General features: G+C 35.2%; 1 protein-coding gene across 1 annotated transcript; it reads left to right on the forward strand.

The window, feature by feature from the left end:
• Window positions 1-1,622: 1,622 nt before the first annotated feature.
• Window positions 1,623-22,262, forward strand: LOC126814310 (uncharacterized). The gene is made up of 14 exons (XM_050539388.2): window positions 1,623-6,069; window positions 8,314-8,521; window positions 9,291-9,383; window positions 9,904-10,145; window positions 10,906-11,040; window positions 11,469-11,676; window positions 12,247-12,336; window positions 12,705-12,827; window positions 13,275-13,458; window positions 14,060-14,305; window positions 16,484-16,636; window positions 17,092-17,118; window positions 17,620-18,228; window positions 19,575-22,262. The coding sequence occupies exons 1-14, from the start codon at window positions 1,649-1,651 to the stop codon at window positions 19,766-19,768; spliced, it is 6,933 nt and encodes a 2,310-aa protein (XP_050395345.2). The 5' UTR covers window positions 1,623-1,648; the 3' UTR covers window positions 19,769-22,262.
• Window positions 22,263-22,521: the final 259 nt, after the last annotated feature.

Raw genomic sequence — 22,521 nt, forward strand, 5'->3', positions numbered from 1 at the left:
TGGTGAGACTCCACAGAAGAAACTTGAAGGTCGGAAACCAGTAATTAAAAAACAGACAGGGTCCATATTATTTACTGATAATAGTCCAGAATTGACATGCATAAGTGTAGATGACTCATCCGATAATTGTGATACTGTAGCGTTACAGAATCATAAGGTATCACTGTCTTCCAAATCACCAACTCTACAGGCTAAGCATAGCACTAGCAAAGATACCCTGAAACAAAGGTCCCCTCTTTCTAATAAGCCATCAAAGAAGAAAATCTTGCAAGATGGAGGAATTCTAAAGGATTCTAAGATATCAAAAACACCAAGTCCACCTAATAGTGGAATAGTCAAGTCATCAAACCCTTCACCTTCAAAGAAACAAAGTTCTCAAGATGAAGTGGTTTTATGGGACTTAAGTTCATCACCAAATAAGATGCCAGAAAGCCTAATAGATAATATTGCAACCCCATCAAAGAAGCATACAGAAGAAAACAAAGGATTTTTCACAGACCAGGTAGTTGTTTCACCAAACACAGAAGAAACCCGAAAAAAGCATGGAAAGAAGATGGATGTTTCAGACTTACATATTCCAGATCTTTTGGAACTATTATCTAACAGACTATCCTTTAACATACCTCCAAACAAGTTGAACCCCTTACTAACACCCCTGGTTGTACTACAAAGAACACATTTTTATAAAACAAGCTATCGAAAAAGAACCATTGGAAAGCATAAGAGAAAAGAATTAAGATTCATTAGCTACCTTGAAAAGTGTGCAGATAAATTTGATGCAGCTAAAAGCAGGTTATTTTTAAAACAGGAAGATGAAAAACAAAAAGAAATGGAGACATCTGCTGTTGACAATGAAGATAGTAATGATGATGATGATGATATGCTGTATTCCTTGGTAGAAACAGGGTCTTCCTCAGTTTGCCTTAATGATGGTGATGATGCAGAACAAAAAGTAATGGAAAATGAAATATGTTCATCTGCAATTGAAGAAGAGGATGATGATGTGTTATATTCCATATCTGAGGAAGAAATTAATGACATTATTCCCATAGAGCCTGAAGATGATGTATCATCAACTGTAGATATTGTGTCAGACCAAGATACAGCACAAAACAGATCAACAGTATTACCAAATAGTGCCCTTATTCAGAATTATAGTGAAACAAGCCCACAATTTGATACATGCTTCACATCGAATTCTTCCACCAAAAAAAGTGTCAAAAACCGGTGTAGAAAGAAGGAAAATAAACCAACTTGTGTAAACCGAACCTGTGAGAATTTGAGTTCTCCTCAGTCAAAATGTTCCAAATCGAAATCAGTGTCAAGTATAGAAAATAATGAGTCATCTTTTTCTTTAGATACATCATTAGATGTGAGCATGCCTGAAACGATGTCCACAATGATACCAAATTTACCTGATTGTGAAACAATGCAAGACCTTAGTCTATCGTCTAAAAATGAAACCAGTATGAACATTTTGGATTCTCTTTCTTGTGGATCACCTTGTGAGAAGATACCCAAAAAACGAGGAAGAAAGAAGAAGCAACTGGTGTTGACAAAGGATGAACATTGTGCTGATGGAAAGGAAAGAGATGATAGTCTTAATGGTAATAATAAGAATATTATTGATAATTTTCTGGGAGGAAATATGGTAGAGATAGTATCCTGCTTATCTGATGATTCTGGAAATGAAACTAAACTTTTTGTTGAGGAACAGGTACAGAAATCAGAAAAATTATTGAGCCCAACACTTCCAAGTACTTCCACACCCAAAGTTTTTCATGGCTATAAGAATTTAGTGGAACCTGAACTTAGTGAGATATCAGAAGAAGATGAAACTTTAATGAAAATATCAACAAATGAATATCCTTCAATAGCCGAGGATCAGAAAGTTAATACACCTCATTGTCTAGAAAATGAAACGACCAGTGAACAAAAAGCTCAAGAAAAGATTACCAAAAAGAGGGGAAGGAAATTAAAGGCGTGTCGTAATCAAAAGAGTAAAAAATCAACAAAAAGTAAATCTACAAAGAATGTGTCGGCTAGCATGGCATTAGAGGAAGCAACTAAACTAAACTTAATGAGTGCATCTGGTGAATCTGATCAGTCCTTTATCTCATCAAATGCAGACATATTCTTAAGACATGATACATCATCCACAGAATTTAGCAGAGAAGAGATTGGTGAATGTCATGAAGATAATTTTACCAATATGTCTCGTGATGAATTATGTAAATTAGCTGTTTCTGTCAGTAAAGGCAGTATCGACACTGTGAAAAAAGCAGCAGATAGTACCAGCGACATTGGAACTTTAAGGACTCTTATCGAAGATACAGGGAATATAAAAGAAGTTGTGCAAGTATACCTAGAAAATCTTGTTAAAGATCCAAGTGTATATTTTGATGATTCTGGAATAGAGACTCCCACATATAACCCAAAAACTTTTTTGAATTTGGATAACATTGATCTTGAGGAATTGCCTTACAATACGAGTAGAATAACCGGTCCAATGAATGCAAGTTCAGTTGACAACGCACTGACTGCTCAAGATGAAATACGTCAACTTGCGCAAACAAATGTTGAGATATTACAAGAAATGTCTGCACTGTTGTCTGGATTTAAAGATAATGACACAATTAGTATGGACAGAAACAAACATACAGAATTTTATAAGAATGACAGTACCAATAACAGTCGAGATAAAACAAGTTACTCTACTCTTGAGGAGGATCTTAGAATTGATTCATCTTCTAGTGACACTGAGGCAGAAAAGGCAACTGAAGTGATAGAATTGGAAAACATGGGAAAGAAAACAAGCCTCTTTTCTCCAGGAAGTCGAAGCTTTTCGGTAACTGATATAGAAAACAAAGAAACAGATGTAAGTCGAGCTGCAGTTCCAGGAAACGTTAATAGTCCATCAAAACAAGAAATGTTCAGTCCACAAGATAGTATTGTGTCAAGTCCACTTAAGAGTGAAAGTCCCACAACGGTCCTGTTCAGTCAACATAATAGTTCGGTCAAGGTTCTTAGTACTGGCAGTTCTCCCAAAACTCTCTTCACTCAACAAGATAGTACTGTTTCAAATCCAGTCAAGATTATTACTGCTAGTTCTCCGATATCTCAGGTTGGTCAACAAGATAGTACTGTGTCAAGTCCAATCAATATTAATACTAGTAATTCTCCAAAGACTAAGTTTGGTCAACAAGATTGTCTTATTGAGAGTCCAGTCAAGATTCTTACGGGTAGTCCTCCCAGTCAACAAGATAGTGATGTGAAAAGTCGAGCCAAGATTATTACTTCCAGTTCTCCCAAAACTCTGGTTGGTGAACAAGACAGTGTTGTAGCAAGTCCAGTCAAGATTATTACTGGTAGTCCTCTCAAGTCTCAGATTGATGAGCAAAGTTATGTTGTGGAGAGCCCAGTCAAAATTATTATTGATAGTTCTTCCAAAACTCTTGGTCAACAAGATAGTGTTGTGCAGCATCCAATAATCAACTATAGCTCTTCAAAATGTGAAATTTTTAGTCCAAAAAGTATCAACAGTTCAGGTAGCTCAAATGTTCAAGAACCAAAAGAGGAACTTTCTGAAGTAACATTTACAGAAGCTGATGTTAAGGATCGCAACGATCAAAGTTGGCCGTCTGAAGAAGGAAGTTCACATGTCATGGTGAGTGTCAACAAGGTACTTTTGAAACCAAAAGAAGAAATAGACAAGGAGATTGCAGAGATCCATGTGTCAAAAGATCAGGAATATGAAGAGGAATTGTTGAATAATATGTGCTTAACAAAAGTTTCCAAAGTTGTTCCTAATGCTGAAATTGCAGAAGAACCTGCCTGTTCAGATCTTGTTGATGTAGTTACCACCAAATGGCTTCCTTGTAACCTTGCTATGCAAAGTACTCCTGTTTTTCAACAGATCTTTAAACACAGAGCCTCTGTAATAATTCAGCCCTTGAAAAAGAAAATAGTGGTTGACGGAAAGATTTGGAAAAAACATGGACATGTCTGGAGCATTAAAAAACATGCAAAGAAGACCATTTCTGAAACTGCGGAATCCAAGTCGTCTTCCATGGAAATTTCTAAGTTTATAGAAGATATTAGAAAGGGCGGCATTCCTGTTCAACAAGAAAAGGGGGGTAGCAGTTTGAAAGAAAATAATGAGAACAAGAATTCTCTGACAGAATTTGAAAAAGCCATATGCAATCCTCAGAAAGATTCCCACAAAAAGCCTAAAAGAGTGAAAATAGCTAGATCTATTTCTGAAGAACTTGAAGATACTAAATTGGACCCGACATGCAATGCGAAAGAATGTTTACAAAATATCCAGAAACAATTAAATGTTAACAGACCTGTGTCTAAATTAGCTAGACAAATTTTAAAGAAGAAGGCTCTCGAAGAACAAGCTTCAAAGAGTAAAGCAGAGCTAATTTTAGAACCTATTGGAACATTTGAATCAATTCTTTCGAAGACATCAAAGTTATCAAATGTCTCCTATCAATCAGATAAAGGAGATGACAGTTCCGGCAAAAGTTCTTTTACCATACCAAAATTTAACAGTAGTTTCAAGATACCCACTCATTCGAAGCAAAAATCTGAGGAAAGTGAGGGATCGCTAGTTTCCCCACTGAACAGAACATATAAAGATGATTCATCATCTTCTTCCCTTGAGTTTTTGAATACCAAACCTACCAGTCATCTGCAGTCTGGAAAATCACAAACAGAGCAATCCTGTTTTGTTTTTGGAGATACAAAACTTTCTTTATCATCTTTTGGGAAAAAGAAATCTCTTGAGGATATGAAAACAAGTTTTACTTTTGGCAAGACAAGCTTCAACACTTCTTTTAAAGTAAATGAGTCCAAAAAGAAAGAACTGTTAAGAAATTTGGAATCAGTTATAAACAGCAGTTCAAATTCCTTACATGACTTGAGCTCCACTTCATCGACATTTTCGTTCGGGAAGATAGACACTAATGAAAAAGACTTTCAAGTTCCTCTTGATTATAATTCTGAAGCTGATTATCCATGTCCAGATTCCCCAGCAGATTCATTTTCTACAATTTCTAGTAGATCCACATCTTCTGGTTACGCAATCAATAAATTAAAGAGAAGAATATGCACCAATTCCACAGTTTTTGATTCTCCATTGAAGAGATTCAGTTTTTCCGAGCAACCTCATCCCGAGAAGTTTTCACCTAGTCCGAATAAAAACTCAGATTATGTTCAAGTTTCTGATGTAGACACAACTAATATCAAACACATTGCCAACATTAAACCTACAACTACGGCCATTGTTGATGCAAATATCTCTTTAGAAAGTGAAGAACTGAACTATGAAGAATCTATTATGGAAGAAGTGAAGGAAGAAGATGAGCTAGAAGATGAAATAGATGATGAAATAGATGAAGATAATGATTTGGAAAATCAAGGTGTATCTGAAGTGAAAATCAAAGATGTTGAAGATGTGCAGAAGACTGAACACATATCCTCTACTGAAATTATACCCGAAGACAAAACCAAGACATTGTCTATTACCAGTTATTTGAAAGAACCATCTGCTGATACAAGCATTACTAATCCTGGTTTTGAAATACTGCCTCATGTTCCCACAAACCATAATGAAAAGACTTCTGATATTCTCAATGTCACAGAAGAAACTCCATTTAAGTCCAACAATAATAGAGATGAAACTTTGCTGGAAGGAGATGGAAGTCAGATTGAATGGTCCCAGATGGGTGGCACTTTCAATTTGACAAAAGAGCAGTATGAAGTTGCTGATATGGATATTGGTGACTCCAATGACGACATCAATACAGCTGATAGTTCAGGTGAAGACTTTTGTTCAGATAAGAGTGAAGATAAATTTGATGGAGATAACAACAAGGAAGAGAGCGAAGCTGAAAGTTCAGATGATGCTCTATCTGAGAGTCAAGAATCAAAACCTGAAGGGATACCTAAAGAAGGAGATACTATCTCAGAGGAAGATGAAGATGTCAAATCCAAAGATGATGTTCTTTCCCTTTTGCCATCAGATGATGAATTTATGGATGAGTTTGAAATTGAAAGTCAAACGTAAGTTGTTTGTTCTGTGTTTCACACATATTCTTGCATATGTTCTCTTATCTCTATTGCTGTGCTGTTAACTCTTGTGAACCCAATGGATTCTGTACAGTGTAGGGAGGCACAGTGAATGTGGCACACCATTAACCTTGAGGTCCAAGTGTTGGCTAAGACAATTCCTCTGGATTTTCCTCTCACCATTGGTGCAGAACGGAAGGCAGGGCAAAAAACAATCTGACTGAAATACAGATCTATATTTCGTTTCGGTTTTTTTTTTACCTTCGATTGCCTCCACTACATAAAGATCTGACCGGTGGTAGTGGGAGGTTGCATCAGTGGTCATACGAGCAGCTTTTGACCCTATGATGTCAGACATTTGATTAACACATCAGCGTGGATGTATTTAATGAGATACCCACAGACAGGTCTGTACACTCGCCGCAACAGACTCTTTCATCAGCAAATCCCTCACATCAACCAGAAAGCGGGTTATATAACAACTCTTCCAGATCCTAGTGTAGTAAAGACAAGTAAAACAGAATTTTGAACTATAAAAAACAAAACGCAATAGGATCTGTACATGTGTTTTAATCAGATTAAGGCAAGTAAAAGCCTCTAATTGTTTGGATGGAACAGGAAAAACCATGTGGTCCTGTGTATGCCATTAGCAGGACGTTATACATCCTGTAACAGTTGGAACTCAATTAGACTGGTGTTGGTGTAGAAAAGTAAAACATTAAACTCTGATTTTTATACGCCCACATTTTTATGTGGACGTATATTGTCGTTGCCCCTGTCCGTCCGTCCACAATTGTTTGTGAACAGTCTACAGGTCACAATTTTTATCCGATTTCAATGAAACTTGAAATATAGGTTTATCACCCTAAGATCTCGGTTCCTTTCGATATTGCCATATATCGGACTGTAACTTCATGGATTATGGCCCCTGATTGTACGAAAAATCACGTTTTTAGCTTGTGAACACTGTAGAGGTCACAATTTTTATCCGATTTAGTTTAAACTTGAAATGTATGATTATAACCCAAAGATCTCAGTTCCTTTCGATATTCGCACATATCAGAACGTAACTTCTTGAATTATGACCCCTGATTGTACGAAAAATCGCGTTTTTAACTTGTGGACCCTATAGAGTTCATAATTTTTATCTGATTTAAAAAATCGTATTATTATATCACCGTTAAACCCTAAGGTGCCGAGTTTGAATTTCGTGAAAATCGGCCCAAAACTGACAGACAAAATGGTCGCCCTTCGTTCTTAAATAGCGTAAAAATAGCGTATTTCAAGGTTGTGGACCCTAAAGAGGTCACAATTATAATATCCGATTTTGTTGAGACTTGAAATGTAAGTTTATAACCCAAAGATCTCGGTTCCTTTCGATATTCGCGCATATCAGACTAACTTCCTGAATTATGGCCCCTGATTGTATGAAAAATCACTTTCTTTTTAGCTTGTTCTCTATCCATCTCTCGAAAATGTGGGCGTATCCTGCCTGGCAGCCGCTGGTTACACATTGATATCGTATGTTGTTTGACTTATCCAATTTCTACAATTTTATTTCACTTCTGCATAACGTCCATTGTAAGCCTTAAAGTGCAATTCAGTCAGCGCAGAACAGTAGAAGTACATTAAACCCCATTTCATCTCATTTCAAGTGAAGTTTGTATATCGGCTAGAAAATCGATAGAGATGTAGTAATCATTAGCACGGTTTTGAGGAATTATAAGTTGGGATTAATATAAGATTTCTTTAGTCAGTAGACCTCAGTGACTTTCATACACTTTTATATTACACTCCTCTATATTTCTGTTAAATTTGTGGAGCTACGGTGGCTAAGTGAATAAGACGCTACTCACTCCCGGTGATGACTGAGAAAGTTCATCAGGATTTTCCAGCGTGGTTTTCCCTTGTCAGTGGTGCAGAATGGAGAGCCTGACTAGGACAGTCATCTGGTCATTCTGATGGGACGGAAAACCGAGGCCCCACATAAACATTGGCATGCACTTAAAAGATCCCATGGCAGTTGGAATTCGATATATGTAGGCATGTTGGCAAACTTTTAATTTGATATCTTTTTAAATACAGAATGAAACTGAGCAATTTGGGGGCTGGTATTCCTTTCAGAGATTCAAATTTAGAAATAGTATAGTTTGCAAGGGAATTGGCACCCTCAAATGATAACAAGAGACTTTAAGCCCATTAGCATTTTCATACATTTATCTTTTGTTACATTTATAGTGTATCTAAAGCCAGCAAGAAATCTAACATACCGGTTGAGTTCATTGAAAAACCATCCAGTAGTAAAGACTGTAAAAAATCGGTTGAGTTCTTTGAAAAACCATCTAGTAGTAAAGACTGTAAAAAATTGGAAGACGTTGTAGAAAAAGAAAAGATTAAAACCAATGAGGATGTTAGTGAAAGTAAGAGGGAAGCACCTATAGTCAAGGTGAGCACCATAGTTCTTAATCAATTTTGAAACCTATTGCCAATATTGGGTCAAATGGGGTAAAGGTAGGAAATAGGGTAATTTTAAGCTTCCATTCTCTTTAATATAACCAGACTTCATCAAAAATAATCTTGATAATTTGTTATGGAGAATGTCATATTCTAATGTTTGTGATTACCACAAAAATAAAGACAAATAGGTACACCTTTTTAAAATTATCCATATTTAATTCACATACCAGCTTGAAGTTCTTGTCAGTAATATTCCTGATTAAATTACTGTCTTTGTTTATTCGATGAAAAGTTTGTGTTTCATCAGTTGATCGAAAATATTAGGATTTTTCTACTACTGCCAGTATTAGAAAATGCCGTAGCCAAAATAAGCTGATATGGCACCATGGTATTTCTTCTATCACATAACTTGAGATAGTTGTAGCCCACAAGCAAGTTAACGAGTAATAATTAACCCATCATAATTTAGCCGAAAGTAGATTGATTTATGATACCATAGTGGCCTGTTCATTGTTTTACCAATCAAAACATTAATCTGCTAAAGCCAACAAAAATATGTTTAATTATTAGTTTGTTTTCACTGTTTGAATTTTAATTTAATGGCCATGAACCTGAACTACAGATCTTGGTTGTCTAGCCAGCATAAACAATTGGACTTGTTGATGGAGACCCCATTTCATATCCACTATTTTCTTATGTGACTTGGATTTAGGTTGCTTTCTTTTGATTGTTAGTTTATTTTGAACTTTTTTCTTCAGATTGATAAAAGATTGATACCTCCTAACTATTGTTGGGATTTGCAGAATTGTAAGAGAAAGATCTGCACCTTTATCCATAGAAGACCATCAGAAGTAAGTGTAGCAATATGTTGTTCTGGTAACTTGGTGAGTATTGAGCTAGCTCACTAACTAGGATATCCTAGGTTCGTTCCTGTGTTGCCTTAGAAAATTTGTCAGGATTTCCCAGTGTTGTTTATCCATGTAAGTTGTGCAGGATGTTTGCCCTGGCAATAAATAAAGGCATATCATTTTAGATGAGAGAGTTGGAAATCAAAATAGGAATAAACCGATGTCAGACAAAATTTCCAGATTCAAATCTTCATTAGCCTAATTGGTGCGGAAAAGTAAGACTTTAAACCATGTTTCATGTAATTTCATTTCTCCTACATGAAATTATGTTTGTTTTTTTTTAAGGCTGGGTCTTTGTTGTATCGAATTAGATTGACAAAGACTATATATTGGGAGAATAGTATTGTATGACAGTCTGATTTTTGAAGTGTGTTTTTGTGTTATCAAATTAACAGTGGAGCGACTCTTGCCTGGATTGACAAGGAATATGTTTTTGAGAATAGTATATTTTTGTTTACTTCAGGAAGACATACATCACCAAGCCACAAAAATGATAAGTCATGCTTTGCATGTTAAAAATTACAAGGAGGCTGTGGATGTTTATGTGAATGCTAAGAAACAAGAGATTAAAGGAGCGTTTCAACCTGTTGATCAAATGATACCATTGTTAAATGCTTGTTTTATGTTGGGGTATAAGTACTCAGATGTAGCTTATAGCTTGTTGTGCGTTTTATACATTTCACAGAGCCCTCCTTTGGATGACAGGTATGTATTTTTCTTAAAGATTGTCATTGTAGGGATTTTTAATTTGCAAACTGAAATATTTTCAAAGTTAAATCTCCAAAGGGAATATAGGGGGGTTGGATGGCTCAATGGTTAGCACATAGAGTCAAATGGCATGGTTTCGATTGCCCGGTTGTACATGACAAGGAATAGGGTCGTCTGTCCAACCTCGTGGGTTTCCTCCGGGTCCTCAGGTTTCCTCCCACTGCTAAAGACCACTACGCGCAAGCGAATTATTGAATAAAATTGAACCAATGTGTAAGTCCCGAAATGACCTATTTTGTGTCAAGTGGATGTTAAACCCCATTTCTCTCCTCCCTCTCTCTCTCTCTCTGCATGAAGCGAGGAGACAGACATGGCCTCTAACATCAGTTTATTTATAGCTTGAGCTATCCCCCTGCATATACAAAGGTTTGAGAGGGATTTAAAGCAAATTTTTGATAGATTAATAACATGTAGTTTTAATATTATTTTAGTCCAAATATATCATCAAATCACAAAGTTTGTATGCGGGAAAGTATCTTTAAATGTTTAAATAGTTGCCAGCAGAGAATTATATTGAATGTTTTGTAGATAATAAATAATGCATGTTTTGTTGTAGAACAATTAAAGTTAGTTGTTTTGTGGGAATCTTATCAATGACAAGGAGGGGTTCATTATTTGTCATTTTCTATTTGTGCACCTTTATTTTCTAGAACAAAGCCACAACAACTGACACTTGGAATATATATTTATATTTCAGAATGTGTTGTGAATTTATCAACATGTGTAGTGTGAACAGAGAAATGTATTCTTCTCAGATCGGACAAATATTTGATATTATGAAATCTCTTAATCTGCTGCCATCAAAAATAGACTCAATGATTACTTTACTTATGTAAGTTTTTCTCTAATTTCTTTCATCTAGACTTCTTATGTTATCATGGAGCTGCTGTGGCTCAGTGAGTAAGACACTGGCTCACTAAACGGGTCTGAAAAGGGCAGTGTTTAGTTGTTTGGATAGTACAAAGAAAATGAGGTCCCGTGTACACATTGATGTGCACATCCTTGACAGTTGGAATTCGATAAAAGAGTAGGCTGTTGCACCATTGTCTGGGAAAAATTCCCTTCTATCACACTGTAAAGACCGAGCTATTACAGAACTCAATGTTCTTGGTAAGGTCATTCAAATGAAAAATATTCAGTTTCTCGGACAAACCTTTAAACAAATTCTCTAGTTTTGATCAACCAATGACAAAATCTGAAATTTTATAGAAAGTTAAATCTATTTATTTATTGAGAATCCAAATATTTATTGTTTTTCAGGACGTTTTATGAACTGAAGGATTATAATAAGTTGTTTCAAATTATGATATATTTGAATGAGTGTGAATTTCTGTGTATACCATTATTTATAAGGGAAGCAACTCTTTTACACGTTATTACACATAGCTATCATCAAATCTACCTCGATTTAACCTCCAAATGGATTGATCAAACCCATGAACATTTGTTGTTAGATTTAAACAAGGAGGTTAGTATATTTGAAATTCAATTAAGCATTAAAAATATTGTTAGCCTTTTTAATTTCTTGAAAAAATGCATTTCAAAACACTCTTTAGAATGATACACAGCATCTGACATCATTCACTAGTGTTGTAAATATATACATTTCAGTTAGGATTGGGTGGTATACCGCAAAGCACGTAATATGGTAGTATTTATTTTAAACAATATTGTATTGTCAGCCAAAATGTAGATAAAAATGTTACAGTAATGCATTAAAAGATGTACAGGTATTGTCTGAATCTTTATTTGTTATGCCATCTATTCCAATTTTATGAGGTGGCAGATATTGGTTTATATTGTTTGATTCAGCAAGCGACCCGTAGAACGTGTTTAGATTAAAGTGATGTACCTGTTCCTAGCAGAACCGAACCCTGAACAATTAGTCCGACAAATCAAATAGATTTATGTGAACAGTTCTTAATTACAAATTAGAAAACTTTTAAATGATATTTATCATTATCATCAGTACTGTATTATCTAAGTTAAAGTAAGTCATTAATCGTCTATATTTATTAATCGTCTATATTTATTTCAGATTTTACTTCAGTTATTAGCGATATTTCAAAAACTTGATTCACTGAGTACAATACAGAAGTTGGAATGGGTTCTCCATGTTAAGCCAGAGGTATTTACTTTTCATTAACGAAAATGGATCAATGATGTTTGATGATGACCCTTGTATATTAATATAGTATAAGAGATATTAACTCTATTGACTTGGCTGTTTCAAAATCTTATAATGCAATAAAATAATTCTTAAATAAAAAATAAATTAATTATTAAAGTCAATTTTAAAAACAACATGAGTATTTCCATATAAAGTTAATAAAAAAAAAAAGAAAAAAGATGTAAGAATAAAATCATGTCCGCATATTTGAAAACAAAAACTCTATTTTACTTAGAGTAGTAAAGATTGTTTTCACTTAGGTTAATTAATTATAAATCTGTAAATACTTTTATTTAATTTGATAAAAAAAATTGTAATATTTAAAGATTATACCTGAAATAGAAGAACCAGATATTGATAGAGAAGAAGCTGAGTTAATGGCGTCTGCTAATTTTTCAAGTCAGGAACTACAAATGAATGAGAAAAAGTCATATATGCACAGAATTCAGGTATAACTAATTTAATAAAATAGTCATCCTGATTGAATGGGAATAGATCTTAATCGGAATGCTGGGCGACTTTGACTCGGCCTTGGCCATTTCTTATGTTATCTGCAGTGAATGATGAAGATTGTTAGATTTTCAGTTCATCATACCTTTGTAAATACTGAATGGAATTGAGCCATTTTTCGGATTGGCTTTAACCTTTATGTGGTTTTCAAAATAAATATGTCTAAAGGAATATTTTGAATGATTTCGCTGAAGGACTGCTTCTAATAGTAAGTAGAAGTTTATTCTGAAGCTTTGGAAAAAGACATTTTGGCTTTATAAGATAGATGTCAGATGAACTTTCAAGGTTTCAAGATGTCAGGAGCAATATTATTAAAACATCTGTAATTAACTTATGTATTAAATCTATATGATAAACAATGGTTAACCTATGTATTTCCATTTCAGGGCTGTAAATCTTCGTGTAATTGGGAATATCTAGCTCAGATATTTATAGATCTGTGTAATTCAACATGGCCAAGAAACTCTGACTATATTGATGGTTATATAGACACCATAACCGCACATAAACTAAAAATGGAGGAAGCTTTTCATCAATTTCTTACAAATATTGGAAAACATGTTGATAAAGGTTTAGTATTACATATAAATTTGAGTGATTATGTCTTTACTGCACTAGAATATGGAAGAGTTGTTATATGACTCGCCTTCTGGATTGTGTGAGGTATTGGCCAATGAAAAGGTCTGTTACGGCGAGTTTTTGGCATGAAGTGCATGGAACTGTGGGTAATCCACTAGAATCGTCAACATCAATTGGTTAATCAAATGTCTGATGTCAAAGGGTCAAAAGCCGCTCCTACGACACGACCTTCCAGTACAACCAGTTTAGATCTTCATGTAGTAGAGGGCATCGAAAGTGTAAAAAAACTAAACAAAACATAGATCTGTATTTTAATCAGATCGGTGTTGGCCAATATAAAGTACCTTAGGCTTTTTCAACTTGGTTTCCCTTTTTTGAAGGGCCTGGCAAGAAACGGTGTACATGTTGGCATGTAAAAGAACCTTTGACGGTTCGAATTTGAAACAATAGTATATGTAAGTGTGATGGTTGGGCAAAATTTCCCTCATAGCACACTGCATGGCGTATACCGAATTGGTTCAGAAAAGTAGGTAATTAAACCATGTTTTAATTTATTTCCAAATAGAAATGATAATTGCTTTGTTTTTTTCAGAGAAAACAGAGAATGTTTTGTTTGAGTTTGATCAGAGGTCGTTGAGTTTAATAGGCAGTGGTATTATACATGAATGTTGTCATAAAGAATTATTTGAACAAGGATCGAAAATTCTCTTTCTCATGTTAAAATGGAGTATTAAAATATGTGAAGTAAAGCCCCATGACATTCACAGATCTGTACAAAATATATTAATTATATGTTCAAAAGTAAATCAGCCCAAATTAGCAGTTGAAGCATTAGAAGGTGAGTATAGCGTTGGCTCTCAAACTAGGGCTTACTGGTTTTTATAACTTTTTGGGCCGCTAATGTACCTCTCGATTGGCTTGTGATTGCATTTTAGCCTATACTATTCAAAAAAAGTAGGGGATATTTGATTTTTAAGTGTTATTAAAGTCACCTAATGAAACTGACGAAGAAACAAATGATAAAATGAAATGAAGTTCACATTCATCGATTTATTCCAAATGATCGTTAGACTAAGTAAGGCACAGACTGACCATTATAAGGGTAAAATGATACCCGGGGTCAAACAGCAAAGTTACCACAGCATCACAACCAAGTCAGTAACGGGTAAATCCTCCTCTGTTTGCCAAACAAGCATTGATCCGACGTGGCATACTCCTAATGAGACGTCTAAGGTCATTTTGGTCCAGATTGTCCCATTCCTGTTGCAACGCAGCAGCAAGTTCTTGGACATTGGCAGGACGTTGTTGACGTTGACGTAACCTCTGTCCAAGCATGTCCCAGACATGCTCGATGGGGGAGAGGTCGGGACTCAGTGCTGGCCAAGGTAATGTGGTGATGTTCTGTTGTTGGAGGTAACCTGTAACGATCCTGGCCCTGTGACATCTTGCGTTGTCATCCTGGAAGATGAAACGGCGGCCATGACGTCGTGCGAACGGCACAACATGGACTGCCAAGATGTTGTCCCGGTAGTACTGGCCTGTAACACGCCCTGCAACAACATGTAAAGCCGTTCTTCCAGCAACAGTGATGCCTCCCCACACCATAACAGAACCACCCCCAAATCGATCATGTCTGATGACGTTAACGTCTTGGAAGCGCTCGTTTCGACGACGCCACACCCTCCTACGTCTGTCCAAAAAATCAACAGTGAACCTTGACTCATCTGAAAACATCACATTGCTCCAGCGTCGATTATCCCAGTGTTGACGATCCCTACACCAACGACGTCTTGCCTGAATGTGATGATCTCTCAAACAAGGGATCACGCGAGGACGTCGGGCGCGAAGGTGACCCCTATGCAGTCGATTCCGAATTGTCTGGCCACTCACTCTCACACCAGTGTCTGTTTGAAGACGAGCGCTGATCTGATTTGCTGTGATGACACGATTTCTCAAGGCCAAGGTACGGATAAATCGATCCTGGGCTTGAGTTGTCGCCCTTGGTCGACCTGAGCGTGGTGTGTCCTGTACAGATTGTGTATCACGGTATCTGGACCATAGCCTGCTTATGACAGACTGAGAAACATTCATCGTCCGCGCCACAACCGCCTGTGTTGTGCCGATCTGTAGCATGCCAAGGGCACGTAACCTTTCATTTTGGGTAAGCCGAGGCATATCAAAATTTGTTTTCTGGTCACTAAAACAATTAAACTGATGTTTCCACCCTGGAATTCAATGCCACAATGACTGTAACATTCAAAGTCAGAGTCGTGCAAATCTTGGGTTGGACCCCCATGATGATCCCAAGCATCACCTGCATTCCATGCGGTAGCTATTGGTGCGTTTGGGCGTCACATGTAACTGGAAATGTTTCTTCTGTTAGGTTCTATAGTGACTTTTTTCGTAGTCATTTGCATATTTTAGTATTATGCCCCCAAAATCAAATATCCCCTACTTTTTTTGAATAGTATATTTTGAACATAGTGAAATATTGCCGTACTACTTCATTTTATAAAGGAATGCTATTTCAAAATTTTGCATGGCGGACATTTTTAGTTAGGATTAACAGAGTCCAGAATTAGGTCACCAGAAGACTTGTTCGCTTCATTAAATAGGGTCAGTAAGCTTCCATTCTCTTTAATGGACTTCAACTAGGAATATTTAGATATTTACTTCACTAATAGAAATTTACATACAATATCACAGATAGTAATGTAGAACAGTTTTATGTGGGGTGGTGGAGGGGGGACCGAATGGTTAGATCACAAAGTCTGTCATTGAGTCAAGTGGTGTGGTTTCAATCCGCAACTGGTACGTAACAAGGAGTAGAATCGCCTGTCCAACCTCGTGGGTTTTCTCCGAGTCCTCCGGTTTCCTCCCACTTCTAAAGACGCCTGTGTGCAAGCAAATTATTGAAATAAAATTTAACCATATGTTAGTTTGTGTTGGGTGGAAGTTAAACCCTGTTTCTCTGACTGTATGTGATCTGAAGTTTGTTGCTGAATCTCTTCTTCAGGTTTACAGTGGTTAAAACATAATTTGAGTCCAGTTACTAATCTTGGTATTTATATCATACACCTCAATGAATTAATAAAGTGTTTAGTAAAGAAAGATGTTTGTAAACAAGCCTTTGATGTTCTACTATTCTTTGTGGATATTTTAAAACGAAGTAAGTACAGACTTTAGGATATTGGGATGTGATTCATGAATATTTAAATTAAAATATTCAAAGCAGGAAACTATTTCATTGGCTGCATGTTTTGATTATTTTTGTGAATAAAGCTCATTAATATTAATGTGAGGTAAGTCATATGAATGGATTTAACCAAAAAGTGCCTGGTAGTCATGGAGATGTTAGAACACCTCTCTCTTTTTTTCTCGCTGTAATTAATGCCACTTGACATCATTTTGGGGATTTTCCATCCCTTGCAAATTACAATTTTGTGGAAGTTGAATCAGACATAAAAGGGTTGCATTCTTTTAAAGATATAATGATTGAAATTATTTCAGCATTTTCTGTAAAATAAAGCACTCCCTGTGTAAAATGTGAGATTAATCTGTTTAAATAATCATTCAACTCTTATTGAAAGAGTTATTTATCTATAGTATCTTATTGTATTTCAGGTGGCAGTGATATTGAAGGAATGAACAGTATGTATTATTTATTCTGATAATATAAAAGACAAGTATTAGTGCAAGATATTGCTTGTCGGGTGACTGTAAGATCAATGCTGGGATATTCGGTCATAAACCAAAAGGCCCCAGATCCTATCCTGGTTTAACCGAGAAAAGTCCTTGGGATTTTTCTGGCCTGGTTTCCGTAGTGGTGCAAGGCAGAAAAACAAGGTTCTGTTTGCAAATTAGTGTTAACATAAAGCAATCCTTGATGGTTGGAATTCGTTGAAATCCTATGTCAGGCCAAAATTGTCTTCCAAGTTTTGTTGAGTTGACCAACAAATTTCATTTGCTTCTGTTTTCTCTGGATCCTATTAATTCCTTCCAGTGCTAACAACCCGATCTACGTGAAAACGAAATATTGAAATAAAATGTACAATATGTTGGTCCCGAAATCAAATTGCACTTCTCTCTCTTTCTTTCTCTATTATTTAACTCTATCTGAAACGCTAATAATAAATTCTTCTTGTGTTTCAGGTGTTCGTATGCATTTTCCAGAAATAGTATGTAGATGCTTAACATTTGGCATACTACAAACTGCCATTGATACATTTAAACTGTTTAAAGATATTTGTTCTACAAGAGTGGGATTCAGTGAATCTATTTTACGTTCTTTATTTTCTGCTTGTTACGAAATTGGAAATTTTCAACAAACACAAGAATTATACAGATACATGTACAATAGCTTTTTCAAAAAATATGCTGTACCAAATCTTGAGGATCCAAGCCACAAGAAAATCATGTTAGGTAGTCGATTATCTCATGCTGAAATAATTTATGTGTTAAAAGATTGGTTAATGAATTTGTACAGATATTTCTGTACGGTATTGGAAAAAGGGACATCACTCACAATGGATGATTTAAATGTTACTGTGGAGTTTGTTCGTGGTGGTGATCCAGATATAAGGGAGTTATTTCCCTACTTGTCAAGCATACCTCAGTCTGAGTTCGCAGCTCACGAGATATTGAGATTGTCTTTATCTAAGCTGGAACCAGCTCTGGAAACTAATTATATTCCCGCCGAAGGATGTCATGAACTGTCTAGTAATTGCCTGAAGGAATATCTTCTTGTGCTGGATTTAGAAGGTAATAAGTTTTATTTTATAAAACCGAAAAAAATGTTTTTTCTAATTTTAAAAGGAAAATTAGCTTTGAAAATTAAAGAAAAAAAATGTTTCGGTATTATGGTATGTTTCTTTTTGTTATGTAAAGAGCTGAATATATTGGGGGGGTTGGATGGCTGAATGGTTAGCGTGCGCGTGCTGTATCATAAAGTCTGTCATTGAGTCGACTGGCGTGGTTTCGAATCCCCGGTTGTACGTGACAAGGAGTAGGGTCGCCTGTCCAACCTCGTCGGTTTTCTCCGGGTCCTCCGGTTTCCTCCCACTGCTAAAGACCCCTACGGGCAAGCGAATTATTGAAATAAAATTAAACCATTTGTTAGTCCCGAAATGACCTAGTTTGTGTCGAGTGGACGTTAAACCCCATTTCTCTCTCTCTCTCTCTCTCTAAATATATTGAAAATTTCAGTCAGATAACTGTCAAAATTTAGAATAGAGCAGGGATTTTTTGTAGAGTTTTTATATCCCCTGATCTTGAAAGCCACCCATAAAAAAAGCTGCTGATGCATTCGTATGCAACTTTTTTATAGGCTATTAAAATGACAATCTGATTAAAACACAGATCCTATTTCGTTTCGTTTTTTATAGTTCAAAATTCCGGAAGAGTTGTTATATAACATGCGTTCTAGTTGATGTGAGTAATTAGCGAATGAAAGGGTCTGTTACGGCGAGTTCTTGGCGTGCTCTGCACGGAACTGGGGGTAAACCCCTAAAACTGTCATTGCTGATAGTAGTTTAATCAGTGTCTGACGTCATAGGCATAGGCGTAGGAGCCGGGGGGGGGGGGGGGCATTTTGCCCCCCCAAACATTTATTTTCGAGCAATGAAAAATTTGACGACCTTTTTTTTCTATTAACGTTTAGAGAAAAAATATAGCTAACTTATTTCTATGAGATCCACACTGTCTGAAAATTATTTTCTCGACTTTTTCTTGTCCACTGCATGCCCGAAAATATGCCCGAAGCTCCCTTATGATATGTATGCCCGAAAAAACGGTATTGATTTCAGGCAATTTTCTCTTATGCCCCCCTGAATTACCTTGAGCTCCTACGCCTATGGTCATAGGGTTAAAAACCGCTCATATGACCCTGGTCAGATCTTCATGTAGTGTAGGCCATTGAAAGTATAAAAAAAAAACCAAAATATACCGGTAGATATCTGTATTTTAATCAGATTTGTTGAAATGAGAATTCACTATGCTTCAAATCTGAAGAATTAAAAAATGTTTTTTGAGGTAAATTTACAAAGTTAACATTCATTTAATTATGGATGTGATTAAATAACAACCCCCTTTATTTGTTTATTTTTCAGAAAGGAATATTGGATTACGATTTGATCCTCCACGTGTTGCAAGACGTCCTTTGTTAAATTTTAACAACATGCCTAATAGAGGTGGATATTCCGACCGACCACCTCCCCTACATGCCAGGTACAATAGACGGGGTAATTATTATGGGGGACGTCCAACACGCCCTTGGATCAACCCCAGAGGAAATATAAGTTGAGATTGTATAATATAAAGAAAGCATTATAGTTTATACATGTAGTATGGTTGACACAAAGTGAAAGTTGAGATTTAAACACTGTGAAAGTGTATATTATCAGATACAAAGTTATAGTTGGAATTTATCTTGTGAATTAATATCTCATGAGTGATGATAGTGTTTTTAAAAATATACCCAGTGAAAGGGTTTGATATGTGCAGTATGGTTAATATCATATAAAGTATTGTGTTACAAATAAATAAATTGAATATGAGTGTGTATTATATGTGCACTATATCGGAAATGTGTGTGATACATGAAGTATGTGTAATATTAAACTAAGTGGAAGTTTTTTGAATGTCATAATATGTGCATTATATCAGAACATGAAGTATGTTTAATAATATCAGATAACTGATTGTGTTGCAAATAAAGTGCAAGTTGACATCATATTCTTTTGTGCATTATATCGGAATGTGAAGTATATTTGATATTGGATAACAGATTGTGTTACAAAAAAATACAGTGGAAGTTTTGGGGGTTTTTTTTACTGTTATCCGTGCATTATATCTGAAATCAAGTGATATACTGTAGCTAAAAAATTAATGATTATGAAGTTTATTGAGTACTGTACCAGTATGTGTGTTCTGCATTACTTCAGACAAGAAGTGATATGGACCTACCATGTGTTACAAATTGATCGAACCATTTTATAACAAAAACAATAGTGTATGTATGAATGGAACAAAAGAACATTTGTTTGTTTCTTTAAAATGTGTGTTTCATGAAGAGAACATGTGAAATGATTTTTTTATAAATTTTATAGCCAAATGTTTTACATTTCGTGTGTCTGTAATGTAAAGATTACTATTATTGTAAGTGGTTAGGGAATAAGAATCTCTGTGAGTGAAAGGTTTAGACTTTTAAAGATGGAACTGAATGTTTGTTTAAAGTGAAATAGGATTCTTTGATTTCAAAATATTCACTGGAAGTGAAATGAGATTATTGTGTCTAGTCTAAAATATCGTTAAACTATTTTCAAGTAAAAAGGAAATAAAAATCAATGGAAGCAGTTTAGCTTTGTCAAAGATCTGAAACAGTTTTGCTGACAAACGTCTGGAAAGTCAATAGTCTGGTATACTCTGGAAACAGTTTAGGCTGTAAATAATCTGGTATACTCTGGAAACTGTGAATAGTCTGGTATACTCTGGAAACAGTTTAGCTGTGAATAGTCTGGTATACTCTGGAAACAGTTTAGCTGTGAATAGTCTGGTATACTCTAAAAACAGTTTAGCTGTGAATAGTCTGGAAATGTTGCATGATAAATTAATAGTACAGTTAAAAGAGAATCATTTGGTGCTTCTATAAATAATATGTGGAACATATACTTGGCATTTATACATTATCATGCATTTTATAGGTCATTGTTCAGTTTGTTAAATCCGAAATTATCTTGTGTTTAATTAGACTGTATACATTCCTATGGTCTGTTAAAACAGATTTTCAGGGAATCAATTCTTTTGTTTTTGTTGTTGAAATGTCTGGGAAAGGCAGATTTTGTTTTGTTATGTTAGTTTTTGTACTGTGTAAACACGAACAACTTTTAAAATGAATTAAGATTGTTATCTTGTTTAAAAGATTTTAGAAATATAAAGAGATTCATGGGAACAAAAAGATTTTTTTTTTTTTTTTTTTTTTCATCTCTTTTTAAATTATGTAAAATGTATCGATCGGTCCAGGTAGGTATCATGATTTCCTTTCGTTTTTCATATTTTTTTCCCCTTTCGCCCGAATATGGAATTTGAAAAATATTGAGTTAAAAATGTTTTGTGGAAAATTACATGCAGTAATAATATATTCAATGATTCTTTAATAAATGGTAATCTTTTGGTTTTAACTAAAGATACATTCATATCGCAGAGAGCTGAATCGGCCAATTGCAGGTGTTTTTTTCTGACTTTTTTTTTTTAGACGTTTATTCACTTGACAAGCCATAATCAATTCTGTAGACCCGTTGGATGGCCGAGATGCCAACTGGATTTAGACCATCAACGCCTTATATTGTTAAAATGGAGTCAGTAGATTGAGGCTCTAGAATCGAGATTTATATCTTATTGCCTTAAGAAAGAACACAAGCAAAGTTTATGTTTTAGATTCATAATTGCAAAACAAATTACGAAAGCGACTTAAATTGTTAATTGGTCTATAGCCATGTAAATAAATAACCTAAAAATGTCATCAGGGTCCTGTTTCAGTTTCACAAATTTTAACTAAAATAGTATTATTTATGTTTGTGAGTACAGTTTCAATTATTTAAAAAACATCTTCATAAATACTTTTTTTTGGTACATTTTAGACATTTATATACATGTGTGGTTTTGTAAGCAAAATTAGAAAAAAATGTATTTTTGGTCAAAGACATGACTGGAATATAACTCCTCATTTGTCATCATTTAAAATATAGATATGTTTTATATATCACAGTGCCTTTATACAATAAATACTTACATCTTAATATTTGTGTTGCATATCTATCCCAGTGTTGGTTGAGGGGGGGGGGGGCAGAATAATGTATATCCAAGCATTGGTAAATAATGATGTCCCCGGTGTTAGTCAAAATGTTCCCACACCGCATATGGTGTACATGTATTCCTGTCTTAATTAGCAGAACAGTAGGGTCAAATGACGTTCAGCAGTGCAATTTTAATGAGCAATTATCACTCTGGCATAGAAGATTAATATCATATAATATCTTATTCAAAATAACATTAAAC

This window comes from Patella vulgata, chromosome 3 (assembly GCF_932274485.2).
Source record: "Patella vulgata chromosome 3, xgPatVulg1.2, whole genome shotgun sequence".
NCBI lineage: Eukaryota > Metazoa > Mollusca > Gastropoda > Patellidae > Patella > Patella vulgata.

Coding starts and splice junctions, on each gene's coding strand:
- LOC126814310 (XM_050539388.2), top strand. CDS start 1,649: ATGGTAGAGATAGTATCCTGCTTATCTGATGATTCTGGAAATGAAACT. Junction 11,677..12,246: donor TGTTAGATTTAAACAAGGAG/GTTAGTATATTT, acceptor TATTTATTTCAG/ATTTTACTTCAGTTATTAGC. Junction 14,306..16,483: donor AGCAGTTGAAGCATTAGAAG/GTGAGTATAGCG, acceptor TCTCTTCTTCAG/GTTTACAGTGGTTAAAACAT.